The sequence below is a fragment of the Rhopalosiphum maidis genome, chromosome 4 (genome assembly GCF_003676215.2).
Source record: "Rhopalosiphum maidis isolate BTI-1 chromosome 4, ASM367621v3, whole genome shotgun sequence".
In the NCBI taxonomy this organism is placed as follows: domain Eukaryota; kingdom Metazoa; phylum Arthropoda; class Insecta; order Hemiptera; family Aphididae; genus Rhopalosiphum; species Rhopalosiphum maidis.
In genome coordinates this window covers 26,889,561-26,902,507 of record NC_040880.1, presented here as the reverse complement: position 1 = coordinate 26,902,507, position 12,947 = coordinate 26,889,561, and the positions used below count along the sequence as shown (strand labels likewise).

General features: G+C 25.7%; 2 protein-coding genes and 1 pseudogene across 6 annotated transcripts; 2 read left to right on the top strand and 1 right to left on the bottom strand.

The window, feature by feature from the left end:
• The first annotated feature begins 1,320 nt into the window (after positions 1-1,320).
• Positions 1,321-3,919, top strand: LOC113560529 (rho GDP-dissociation inhibitor 1). The gene is made up of 5 exons (XM_026966456.1): positions 1,321-1,556; positions 1,641-1,838; positions 2,416-2,525; positions 2,590-2,704; positions 3,152-3,919. Exons 2-5 carry the CDS (start codon positions 1,643-1,645, stop codon positions 3,352-3,354), a joined length of 624 nt encoding a protein of 207 aa, XP_026822257.1. The 5' UTR covers positions 1,321-1,556; positions 1,641-1,642; the 3' UTR covers positions 3,355-3,919.
• A 158-nt stretch (positions 3,920-4,077) lies between these two features.
• LOC113560526 (putative RNA-binding protein Luc7-like 1) lies at positions 4,078-9,826 on the bottom strand. 5 transcript variants are annotated; one of them, XM_026966455.1, is made up of 8 exons: positions 9,542-9,585; positions 9,379-9,473; positions 5,539-5,656; positions 5,131-5,229; positions 4,831-5,049; positions 4,553-4,765; positions 4,361-4,485; positions 4,078-4,289 (listed from the first exon to the last, which is right to left on the bottom strand). In XM_026966455.1, the coding sequence occupies exons 4-8, from the start codon at positions 5,224-5,226 to the stop codon at positions 4,190-4,192; spliced, it is 753 nt and encodes a 250-aa protein (XP_026822256.1). In that variant the 5' UTR covers positions 5,227-5,229; positions 5,539-5,656; positions 9,379-9,473; positions 9,542-9,585; the 3' UTR covers positions 4,078-4,189. The 5 variants fall into 5 exon arrangements, with proteins under 5 accessions (XP_026822256.1, XP_026822254.1, XP_026822252.1 ...); XM_026966453.1 differs by having other exon boundaries at positions 5,568-5,656; XM_026966451.1 differs by lacking the exon at positions 5,539-5,656 and having other exon boundaries at positions 9,542-9,826.
• A 210-nt stretch (positions 9,827-10,036) lies between these two features.
• LOC113548614 lies at positions 10,037-12,167 on the top strand (annotated as a pseudogene).
• The last annotated feature ends 780 nt before the right edge of the window (positions 12,168-12,947 follow it).

Below are 12,947 nucleotides of genomic sequence, written 5' to 3'. Positions count from 1 at the left end.
TTTTCAGTTACGGCCTTGAGAAAAGTCAAAATAATTTTTTATTAGTGTTTGAACTTTTGAAGATCAAATTTTTAAGACGTTGGATATTCACCAGAACAATACATAGAAACGGCTATTGATAGATCTTACCAATAAACATAATTGGATTATAAAAATTAACTTTTTAGAGATTTATTTTTTTGGCGATTATAATAATTAACACATCTTAATGGATCAGTATAATCAATATCCTATTCACTCATTGAACACACTCATGACACGACAGGTACAGCCGTACAGAGGGTTCTTATGTATTCCCCGGAATTTTGTAATTGAGGCCCTACAATAAAATACCTACTAGATTGAGTGGCCCTTATTAAAACTAATGTTATTAAAATTAATCGTAATTTTTTCCTAAAATGTGTGAAAAATAATAAAATATTTTAAATTTATGTTTTTTAACTAATTATAACACAATTACAATTGGATATTATACAAAAGTACAAATCATAAATAAAAGTGAAATTATCTTCGAAATAGTTATTACTATACAGTATACGACTATACTGTACTAGATAGAAAGAAAAATATTGTAGCCTGTAGGCACCCGTTGAAATTAAGTCTACGCATGCCTATATATTTTATACGGAAAAGCTACTTCTCTAGGTTTTTACATTAGAAATTATACTAAATAAAGAGTAAAAAATATATTTTTTATTTTAAATATTATATGATAATGTTTTTCAAACCGAAAATGCGATAAAACAAATTTGTAAGTTAAAAATATAACAATTTGTTTCATTTGAAATTAATTGTACTTATTATGTCAAACGTCAATATCCAATTGATTAGATAGAAATAGGCTCACTCAGTTCTCATCAGTCGGAACTGAATCTGCTGTCCATTATTATAAATTATATTTTAATGCAAACAGAAATAGATACTGACAATTATTGAATTAATATATTTCACGAGGTGGTGAACTGATGACACACGACTACACGAGTATGCGCCATTTCACTTTATAAAAGTCCATTGGTTCAAATTCAATTTTAAATGAACTAACATCATAGTTTGGAAGGTTTGGAAATTTAGAATAATAAGCCTCAGAAGTAATTGGATTGTGAAGATTTTGGAACAATGATTGGTAGTTGGAACAAACATTTCTTAGAATGAATGATTGTCGGAACAAATGTGAATTTTGAACATTAATTCGATTTGAACAAACTGACTTTGGAACAACTATTGTGTGGAACAAAAGGTAGTGTCCTATTCCATTAAGTATTAATCCATTCGTATCATTCGTACAATCGTACTCATTATCACCACTCATCGACTCGTATTGTCGTATTATTCATTATTATTATTATTGCCGAAGTAATAATAAGGTATTTAGCGTTAGTGAAAAAAAAAGTAAAATAAATAATAATAATAATTTTTTCTACGGTAGTACTGTTGCCAAAACCTATTAGTTTTAGTTATTGTGCGATATTTCTGTCGACAAACAATAGAATTCGGCACCGTGTTCTTGTTTAAGTAACCTAATCGTTTTTCAATTTGTATTCAGAAAGAAATAGGTACATTTTATTATTTGTTCGCCGTACTCCGATTGATTAATTCACAGGGCGTAACACTAACGTTAAAATACGATTTTTGTTTAGAAATGTCCGACGGAGACGTAGTCAAAGACGGCGTGGACAAGTTGGCGATTCACGACGACGACGAAATCGAATCCAATTACAAGCCACCGCCGGAAAAAACTATTGAAGAACTCTTGAATGCTGACAAAGAGGATGCTAGTTTGCAGAAATACAAGGAAAAATTACTGGGCGATGCTAACAGTGGAAAAATTATTTTTGGTAATTATTAACAATTTTTAGGAAGTTTATTGTACCTAAATGATAATGCATTACAGTAAAAAATTGTATGAAATGAAAAAAAAATATTCAGTAATATTTCACTATAACTTCTTTTAAGACTATTTATAAATAAGTTTATTCTTATTTCCAATACATTTATGTTTTCTTTAAAACAAATTAAATTATTGTTACAATTACAAATAGATAAAAAACTTTAATAGGTACCAATATATTTAGTATTTTTGTATCATATCTTATTAATTGAACTTAACTATAGTTTAATTAATTTAAAAAATAGGGTTCGTAAATGTATGAGTTAGTTATATTACATATACAATATTATAAATAGATTCAGTTCAATTTAATAATAAAATTTATGTTTCAATAATCAATTTTTAATTATTAATGTAAATATGTAATGACAGTTATATAACAAGTTATAGATTTAATACAAATTTAATCCTGCATTATTGCGTATTTAAGAATTTATCATTTAGTTAATAAAGCTGTGTAATCCATGCAACTAATAAAGGGTTAATAAGTTGAATATTCTGAGTAAATTATATTTTTTTTCTAGATGAAAATAATCCAAACAAAGTGATTGTCAAGAAATTAGCTTTATGTGTTGCTGATAGACCAGACATGGAACTTGATTTGTCTGGCGATTTAACAAATTTAAAAAAACAGGTTACTATTTTGTTTTAAATTTAAAGCCTATTTATAGTTTATTAAAAATATAATTAATTTTTAGGTGTTCATTATAAAAGAAGGAATATCATATAAAATTAGAATAGATTTTATAGTACAACGAGAAATTGTTCATGGTCTCAAGTATGTTCAAAAGACTTATCGTCTTGGTGTACCAGGTAATGTTATAGACTTGCAATAATTGTATTTTATAAATTAGGATTAACCAATTAGGGCCTAATTGGTTATTCAAAAGTTTTTGAAAAGTCACTTTACAAACTTTGGAAGTTTTCTGTCAACATTATTTTAATGTTCTTGTTAGTCAATAAAAAGTAAAGGCAAAATTAAAATAAATAAAACCTCATTTAATTTCCAAAAAACAATTTCATTTGCGAGCCAAAACAATACCATGGATCCATGGGCCACCATTTTGTGACCTGTTATATTTTATATACCAAACAAATAATACAAGTTTTATAAAGGTCCAGTTATAAATTCATGATTTAAGATTTCAATATTTATTTAAGGCAATTTTTTTTTGTTTTGCTGCAAAATAGTTTGAGGTAAACTAGTCGATATTTTTGTTAATAATATACGCAGTTGGTAATATGGTTACTTACTTTTAGTGGACAAAATGACTCATATGGTTGGATCATATCCACCCAAGATGGAAATACAGAGTTATACAACACCAGCTGAAGATGCTCCTAGTGGCATGATGGCACGTGGTTCATACACGGTTCATTCTCTATTTACGGATGACGACAAAAAGGAACATTTAAAATGGGAATGGGTATTCGAGATTAAAAAAGACTGGAAGGACAATTAATCTACAAGGAATTTAAATTATCAGTTACAAATTTATAATAATTTAATTACACACACAAATGCTATAAATTTAATAAGTTTATTTTCATTCAAATCTTTTTTTAGATTTATAGATAATTTTAATTTTAATAAGCCAATTCAGTTTATTTATCGTATTACTATTATTTTTGTAATCTTCAATAATTGAACATTGCATGGTCATTTAAAAATATATAAATTTTTAATTTTTATAAATGTATAATATTTTATTTAGACTACTTATTATGGTGCCAAAGTTTTAATTCGATCAAATTCTTTCTACCTTCTCAGGTCTCTTTAAAGTTTTGCAAAAAATTATGTTTACTTAATATTTTTAGGGACCATGGAATTTTTATCGAACAATACATTTTAGATTTAATTATTTTAATTAACATCACTTAAAAGTTAAATATTGTATTTTTGTGAAAAAAAAATAAATTTTTTTATTGTATTTTTTTTATACCTCATCGTACATAATTATAATCATATTCAATTACAATAATAAGTTTTTAAGTGTTATGTAATGTGGATCAAATAATAAATCATTATTCAAATATAAACATTTTTATTGTTTTCAATTGCAAGCTAATACTAGTTATAAATACAAATTGTGATTTTATTGTTTCTGAAAATAGATAAAATTATATGGAAGAATGTAATTTCTACTTTCTAGAGACATCTTGTTTTAAATTTCTTCTACTACGAATATTAGTAAATTTAACTGGTTTTTATTCATCTTATTATTAAAATTATAAATATGTCCAAATTAATGTTATATAAAAAAGATTTATGTGTCATTGAAATGAAATAATTTATTATTAGTGACGACGTCTATCTCGATCTCTTCTATCATGTTTGTGGGTTCGACTCCGACTACGACTACGTGAACGATGTCTACTGTGACGACTACGGGACCTGCTAATGTATAAACAAATCACTATAATAAAATAATGCCATAATAATAATAATAATAAAAAAAAAAAAATTACCTAGATCGCCGGTGTCGTTCATTTCGATCTCCACTTCTAGACCGATGACTTCTTTTATCATCTCTCTTATAACGTTCTTGTTCATCAAATTTACGCCGAGCTTCATGTCTTTCTTCATAATTTTTCTATTTTAAAGAATTGAATATATTATTTTTTTTTAAAGTTTTTTTAATTATTAATTATTAGTCTTACTTCAAGTTCTGATAGTTTTTCTCTTATTTTGATAAATCCTAAATGTAATTTTCCTCCAAAATGATCAGCTAATCTTCGATCATTATCATGAATACCTAAATAAGCTGAACATACATCACACACCCTTAATTTTTGCTGTTGATAACTGCTTACAGGCATTGAATTTCTGTAAGTATCTTCTGCTTCTGATTTTTTTTTACGTAAATCTTCAATCTTTAATTAAAAAATAATAAATATACTTATGCATTAATTATAAAAAAATGTAATATTTAACATACTTCTCCCATCAACTTGAGACTTTCATCCACTAAACCTTGGGCACCCAATTCTTCAGCTTTGGCCAATGTTTGTCCTATTTTCTCAGCTAACTCATGAACAGCATTGGCTTTTTCGGCTACTTCAGCAGTAAGCTCTTCCTGAGTTTCCAATAGTCGTTTTCGAGCGGCTTCAGTTCTTCTGTCACAATCACTAATAAATGCTTGTAAATGCTCAGTAGCCTAGAAAAAAAAGATAGTCAGTTATTGCTAATTGGTATATGTATTTTTTTTATTAAGTCATAAATAATTCCATCAACTTACATCTACATCATAATAGTGATCAAACTTTTGTTGAGCTTTTTCAAAATCCGCTCTTAATGCATTATCATGTATTTTTGGACACTCACCAATGTCCATGCGCTGAAATAATATAAAAGTTCAATAATACAACACGTCAAATAAATTAATATGGAAATTAAGGATTTACATGGAATAGGTTGACCTGGAAACATGAAAATATACACAATATAGGGAAAATAGCATTATATAGTGACTTACGTATCGAGTACTTAACCTCAAAACTTACACTTGCTCACTCTAAGAAGATACATGGCCTGAATGAATTGTGTTAAATAAATATAAATAATATAACATAACATTAAGCAACAAAATATAATTAATGTATTGTAACAGATAGCTCTGTCGTTGTCTCAAAATTGTTTGACTTACAGACAGACGACCATTTACAATTTGCTCACCGACATTGAAGCATTGATGGCGAGCATCTTCCCCATCTTTGTATCATTGTCTTGAAACGAATCAAAACTCAATTCGTTTTTGACTATTCCTAGAGAGGGTGACAATAATCAGGATTAAGAGTAAAACATTCGCATTCAAATAGACGTAATTAACTGAGTTGATGTACGTACTGTCTTCGATGAAGCTACATTTTCAGAATAATTATGGTAGATAATACCAATTGGTAACTTAGAGATAATTATTAACTACTCACAAAAGATTTGTCGATATCATGGTAGACTTTGTAGGTAAGTTCTTTTTAAGAATAGTGAACAATATAGAAATAAAAGAAAATATACCCTATTACTAGTTAAAAAAAAATTACATAAGGACTATGAATGAATTCCATAAGTTTTTATTTTTATATTTTAACAAATGAAGAATTATTGTTAAAATGTTTTATATATAATAGAATGTCTAATTGAAATTTAAATATTTTACTGGTAAATATAATATTATATTTATAAAGAAAAAAAGTTTAATATTTTAATTTATTATTTATTACTAGGAAGCAGATTTGTAGAACTATAGAATGTATACAATTATAAAAGTATGCTTTAATTTTAAATCCACAACAACTAACTTATAGGTAAGGATTTATATGCAGTGAAAATGCATAAATCATACACAAAATAAAAAATAACAATCACAAAAAAAAATAGTAATTTCTTATTATTTTATCTTAAGAAGATGTTATATCTGATTTAAGTCTTAATAGTGCATAACATAGTAAATCTATGCTCAACAGTATGTATTTAGCGTTGTTAGCTTTTATATTAGAATTGATCAACCTATTATGAAACTTAATGGTAAGAAATTTGTCTGTGTTTAAATGTGGCTTTAAGATTATTCAACTTTTAAGACTTTTCGGTATATAAAAATGCAGTTTAAAAAGCACATAACTTGCTTAAAAACCGTATTTATTATAAAAACTCTCATGAAGTATTAACTATTAAGTTTCATAATAGATCAATTTATTTTAATATTAAAACTAACAAAGCTAAACATGAAATTCTGAGCTTACATTTATTAAGTCATAAAATTGTATAATAGAGACAACAAATTCAGCATATCTGGGAAAACTAGTATTATATACCTAAATAAAATTATTTTAAAGTTAAAAAAATATAATACCAAAATTAAAATAATAAGATAATTTATAAGTAAAATTTTTTCTTCTTCATATTTTCAATCTTTAAGCTAATTTTTATGCATACTTTACATAATATACGATCAACCAGAATAAACATGTAATTACATACAAATCCTAGCTCTATTATTTCATATTAAATATTAGGTATATAATTATCTGCTTCCTAGCTATTACATTTTATTATTTTTAAATTAACAATTAAAAATTATGATAGAGAATATTAATAAAATATGATGGATGTTAGTCTAATTTTAACAATTTAAAATATAAGCTGTAATATTATCTTAAAAATTAATATTATTGGTACATAATAATAATATACTTAGCCCATATTATAAAGTTTGATTATTATCATTATTATTAGGTAATTATTTATTGGTTTATTAATGAGAAAATATAAATTAACAAAATCTTAAATTCCATCAAACAACGAAATGAAACATTTTCGTTCTTAATTATGTCTTAAAGTTAATAGTATTCAATTAACTCAATAATTATTTATTTACTTAAAAATTCTAAATTTACATACTATTAATATAATATTGAGTAGAATTAGAAATGGTAAATTTTAATTAGCAATATTCTATATATTATTAATTACTTATATAATTGTAAGAATATTTCAACATATTCAAACAATTTTTTCTCCTAATAAAGAAAAAGTATACATAATTAAAACCCAAAAATTGTTTACTTACGTTTTTTCTTGGAAGTTTGTGTTAATTTATAATGACAACTTAATAATTTATATATAATATATACTATTATGTAGTATCAAGTTTGTATTTAAAACCAACACTACATATTATGTTAATAATAAGGTAATGAATATAAAACAAATTAATTAACATATATACAAATACTCACAATAATAGATGATTTTTCAGACTTTGATAATACTATACCTACATGTTAGTTATGTATTATTTGTGTTTTAAATAAATTAGCTGTGGCCAAAATTTTAATTTGATCAAAGATAATGAATAATTAAAAATGATCTATTAATTTAAATACAAGAAAAATATTAAAAATTTTATAAGTGAACCTAAGGCAATTTTAAATAAGTATTATATTTATTTTATTTAAGTTTTATGTATAATTTAATTTTAATAGTTTACTCGTAAAATTATTATTTATTAGGTACCTAATAAGTTTATTTTATTTACACCTGATCAGTATAAATTACAACATTTAAAACACAATGTATTATCAATAATATTATACTTAATTTAAATTTGGATTGCAAAATTAATAATTCTATAGGTACTATACATTTATTTTATTATGTAACATTTATTGTAAGCAAAAATTATAGAGGTTGATTATGGTAATATTTACTCAGTACAAACTTGTGCTTAGATATTTCAGTGCAATATATGTATAGAATACTATAAATATAGATAATTTACAGTGGTAGGTAATTAAAAGAAAATATTATGTCTTATTCTAGAATCAAAATATTTTAGGAAAACAAGCATAGTACATAAAATATTATTAAGTAGCATATGACTACAAACAATTTTTTTTTTAGTATGAAATGTTTAATAAAAATATTTTACTAAAAAGAAATTAAAATAAAAAATTAATCAAAAATATCTATGCTGATCAATGCTATTGGTAAATTATCTTATATATTATATATACTTAAAAATGATGTATATTCCAATAAAATTATCAGAGCTTAGTTTAATAAACATAATTAAAAAATAAGTAGTATTTGGTTTTATTTTCTATTTTTATTTAGTTAGTACTGGTAAAAATTAATATCAAGAATGATTTATTTAATAAAAATATATTGAAATTGGAAATATTTTTGTCAATATGAACATATTTGGCCATTCCAAATTAACAGTAATACATAAAAAAAAATAGTAATAATAATAATAATAATAATAATAAAATAATAAGTAGAAAGACATGCAATTAATTATTATTTTACAAATGTTTTCATTTATTTATATATATTTAAAATGTTTTTAATAGGTAATATTATTTGACTTAAGGTTTAATTCGAGTACCGCAGGTACATAAAATGATTCTAGAATTTTTTATCTTTACGTATAATATTATACATAATACATTTTAATTTCAATACAACAATAAATGTATTTAAAAAAATATTAATATGCATTAACAAAAATTATTTATTTTATATTTTAAAATGATTATACTACATATCCATATACTACTGCATGTAGTATACACTATACAAAAAAGAAAAATATATCCTTTATGTATCAAAAAATGCTGTACTACAAAGATTAACTATCATTAATTGTGAATTTGTAACAGCAAATTTTACTTGAGAGAAAACAAATATATTTATATAAACATCAGTTTTTGGTCTATTATTTAAACAACTAAGTACCTATGTTCATGTTTATGAATTTATACTTTTTAGAAAAATATTAAAATACTAATTAATATCATATTAATATTATGATTGATTTATGACCAAAATGACTTTTGTTACGCTTTCTCAGGGTTACAAAATGTATTTCATACATCCTAATATGTAATATTTATATTTTAATTGAATAGGGAGTACAATATTATGAGAACAAAAACGATCAATTGTTTAATATGAATTGGTAGAATAATAATATCTCTATACTTACGGTAGATGCCAATATGTCATGAGGACAGCAATACAATAAGAAACTTTTACAGACTTTTGGATCATTGAACTGCACTTGGTATCTACTTGTTTCCCCTGTAATCAAAAATATAGTAATAGAAAGATTCAAATAATTTATTTTTTCAGGGATGATTTAAATTTACCGTTCCTGCCAGTGCCCATGAGCTGGTCCAACATGGCTCTCATTTGGTCGTGCGCAGACATGGTTGATGGGACGCCGTACCAGAGGTCTAGATTAGTATTTTAAACGGACAAATTATTTAACAGATATGTACGGGATACAGACTTAACAGGTGAATTAAATTGGTGCTGTAAATTAATTGATAGAAATTGTAATTTTTACTGACAAATATGATAAATAATAAGACAGAAACAACGATATTCAGGAATCTAACGTGTTAACACACTTTAATTTGCTATTTTGTAATGGTAAATAATCATCAGAGAAATTTACACGAATGTTAAAAATGTTTGGCTTGCAGTGTGACCAACGAACTAATAGCGTACTACAGCGTTGTACAGTGCTAACCAAAAATGAGAAAGAGCGGGCGTTTAAAATATTTTAAATATTTTAAACAATAAAACCGAAAGATTCAATTTCATTTCAATTTTCTATGATATTATTAAATACCTACTAAATGTTAGGTATTTTGTTAATAATGCTCGGTATTAATTTTGGCAAACAAAGACTATTTTTTTCGACAAATTTAAAGTAAACATTGAACACTATTATTTTTTCTTACTATACTATAAATATTAAATGATTGCTTATATTTTTTAAGTTACAATATATTTCATGTGTAAAATTAGGTTATAGATAACGCTAAATCAAATACATACTATATGTCTATACTCCTAACCTATTATATATATGCAGTGGCGTAGATTGGGTCCAATTTCTGGTGGTGCAGTGGTATATTGTCAACTTATAATTATTTCCAACACACCAATAATCCAACTTCCTAAGTAAAATCTTTCCCTATAAACTATAATATTGTTTCCCATGATGTATTTCTTTAAATAATAAATACATTTTGAATTATTTTAACAGTAAAACCTTTATTATTATAATATTAATAAAAAAACAGTCAAAAATGTTTTTTATTTATTTTAAGTTGAGACGACGTCCTCTTTCCACAGATCCCGAATGGAATTCATCAATTACTTGGTCCAAATTAATATTATTCTTTTTTTCCGAGCTGCAAAGTAACTAAACCACTAAGCCTTTCTTGACCCATAGTCGTTCTAAGGTAAGTTTTTAACCTCTTTAAACAAGAAAGATCTTTCGCAACCTGCTGTATTAGTAGGCATTGTTCGGAATATTTTTAATGTCTCTGTAATTAATGGAAAACCTTTTTGAATATCATTTTGTTTTATGTATTCTATTTTTGATTCTATAATTTGTCAGGTACTAAAGTATTGCCATATTTTTGATTTTACTATTATAGAATATAGATAGAATAATAATTTAATGCATATTGTCTAATACATGCACGAAAATTACAATTTAGTACCTGTTTATAAATTATTATATATTTCAATGATTTTTTGGTAGTGAAAAAACATACCTTGCCCACCCAGTTTACGCCACTGTATATATGTATATATACACGCATAATATAATAGTGCGTTATAGAATATATCATACCTATTATACGATAAGATTTAGCTATGCTTATATGTTATATAGCCAACATATTTTTTGACTGGTGTAGTTGCAATCAATGAAATGATGTCCTGTCAAATGGAAAATGGTCACAAGTATAATATCCAGAGTTTAACGATATGCGTAGTTGGTGGGACACCAATGCGAGCTGATTTACAAAAGACAGTGGTAAATAATTTACTGCGGGGAAGGATACTGATCAAACAACTGTACGGTACATCTGAGCAGGGTATAACAACCATTTGGTCGATGGATTCGGGTATAAGTATCGTTAGAGACGGTTCTGTCAAAAGACCAGCAGCTGGTATAAAAATCAAAGTTAGTCGAATAAAAAAATTGTTTGTCGTAGTTATAAATTAATATTTAATAATTATATTTTAAACTTCGTTTTTAGATTTTTAGCTTAGAAACTGGCGAATGTGTTGGCCCCAATACGTAAGTAGAAATTCATGTGAAATCGGTGTCCAACATGATGGGATATGTCAATGATATGAAAAAAACGATTTGTTCGTACGACGAAGACGGTTGGTTCAGAAGCGGTGATATTGGATACTATATACGGACGATTGCTATTTGTTTATTGTCGGTCGGATTAAAGAGTTAATGATTTACAAAGGCCTGAGGGTATGATGAGATGTTTGATTTTGAATTTCGTTCAAAACCCGTGTGATATTATTAACACCACGCTATTATATAGTATACTTATATAATAATATATATTATATAAACGTTCATAGATCGTTTCGATCGACATAGAAACGGTTTTATTAAGTCATCCTGCCGTACTCGATGTCGGAGTGACGCGCAAATGCAGTGTTCACGGAGATTTGTTGATAGAAGTTGTCAAAGTCAATTCTAGTCAAAATGTCAAACCCGACGTATACTCGTATCGTATGTCAATGGTAAGATTCTACAGTCATGGATAATAATATATACCGCCGAAATGTGTTTAGTTTCTTGTTGTCAAGATTTTGGTAAAATATTTTTCAGATAGAGTGAAAGATCACAAGAGACTACGTGGTGGTATTATATTCGTAGACGATGTGCCTAGATCTCCGGCTGGTAAATTGAAACGAGAAGAACTTTTTAAGCTCGTACAATAATTTTATTTGGATACAATTCATTATTATCAATAAAAAGAACATAACAGTATAATATGGATTTTTTTGTACACTGACCACAGATGGTTAACGGTTTACGTATACACACTAATTAAATGAGAATAGGTAGTCCTGTACGATTGTACGAATAATACGTTATTACTAAGCTGCAGTGCTCGAAATTTGAATTGGAAAAAAATTAAAAAAATACAAGTGCAAAAGTGTAAAAAAATGTCACATTGTAGAAAACATATTATGATATCCCCAAAAAGTTAATTAATTAAATAAAAAAGAAATAAAATTAAATAATTTAATATACATAAGTTAGTTATAACTGGAGTATGTAGTTTGGTGATAGTGAAAAAATAAGATAACTCGTTAAAAATTAAGCAGCATTTAATCAAGTTAAAAAAGCGGTATTTGCATAGCTTAGAATATTTCAGGGGTTAGGGAATCGGAATACTATGTTTTCTTAGCATAGTATTTTGGAATATTTTATACATTTTGAGCATAGAATAATAATTAATTGCAATTAACACTGCAGAAACAGTATAACTTAATTTTCTAAGTAATATTATATACTGTAATTTATTTATATTACAATAAGTAGTTTATATAGGTAGGTATCTTTCGTATGATACAATATTATTTTTATGGGTTTTTAAATTATAACTATAGGGCTTGGATTTTTATGTAAATATTGTAAATACATATTTTCACTGTGACAATGTGACATGATAAATTGATTTCGACAAATGATTAATTTGATTTAGTTTCACAAGG

Excerpts from the sequence above, each read along its gene's own strand:
- LOC113560526 (XM_026966451.1), bottom strand. The coding sequence starts at position 9,602 with ATGTCTGCGCACGACCAAATGAGAGCCATGTTGGACCAGCTCATGGGC. Across the intron at positions 5,050-5,130 it reads ATCACTATTATGATGTAGAT|GCTACTGAGCATTTACAAGC; the intron begins GTAAGTTGATGG and ends TTTTTTTTCTAG. Across the intron at positions 4,486-4,552 it reads AAAAACTATCAGAACTTGAA|AAAAATTATGAAGAAAGACA; the intron begins GTAAGACTAATA and ends TCTTTAAAATAG.
- LOC113560529 (XM_026966456.1), top strand. The coding sequence starts at position 1,643 with ATGTCCGACGGAGACGTAGTCAAAGACGGCGTGGACAAGTTGGCGATT. Across the intron at positions 2,526-2,589 it reads TAACAAATTTAAAAAAACAG|GTGTTCATTATAAAAGAAGG; the intron begins GTTACTATTTTG and ends ATTAATTTTTAG. Across the intron at positions 2,705-3,151 it reads TTATCGTCTTGGTGTACCAG|TGGACAAAATGACTCATATG; the intron begins GTAATGTTATAG and ends ACTTACTTTTAG.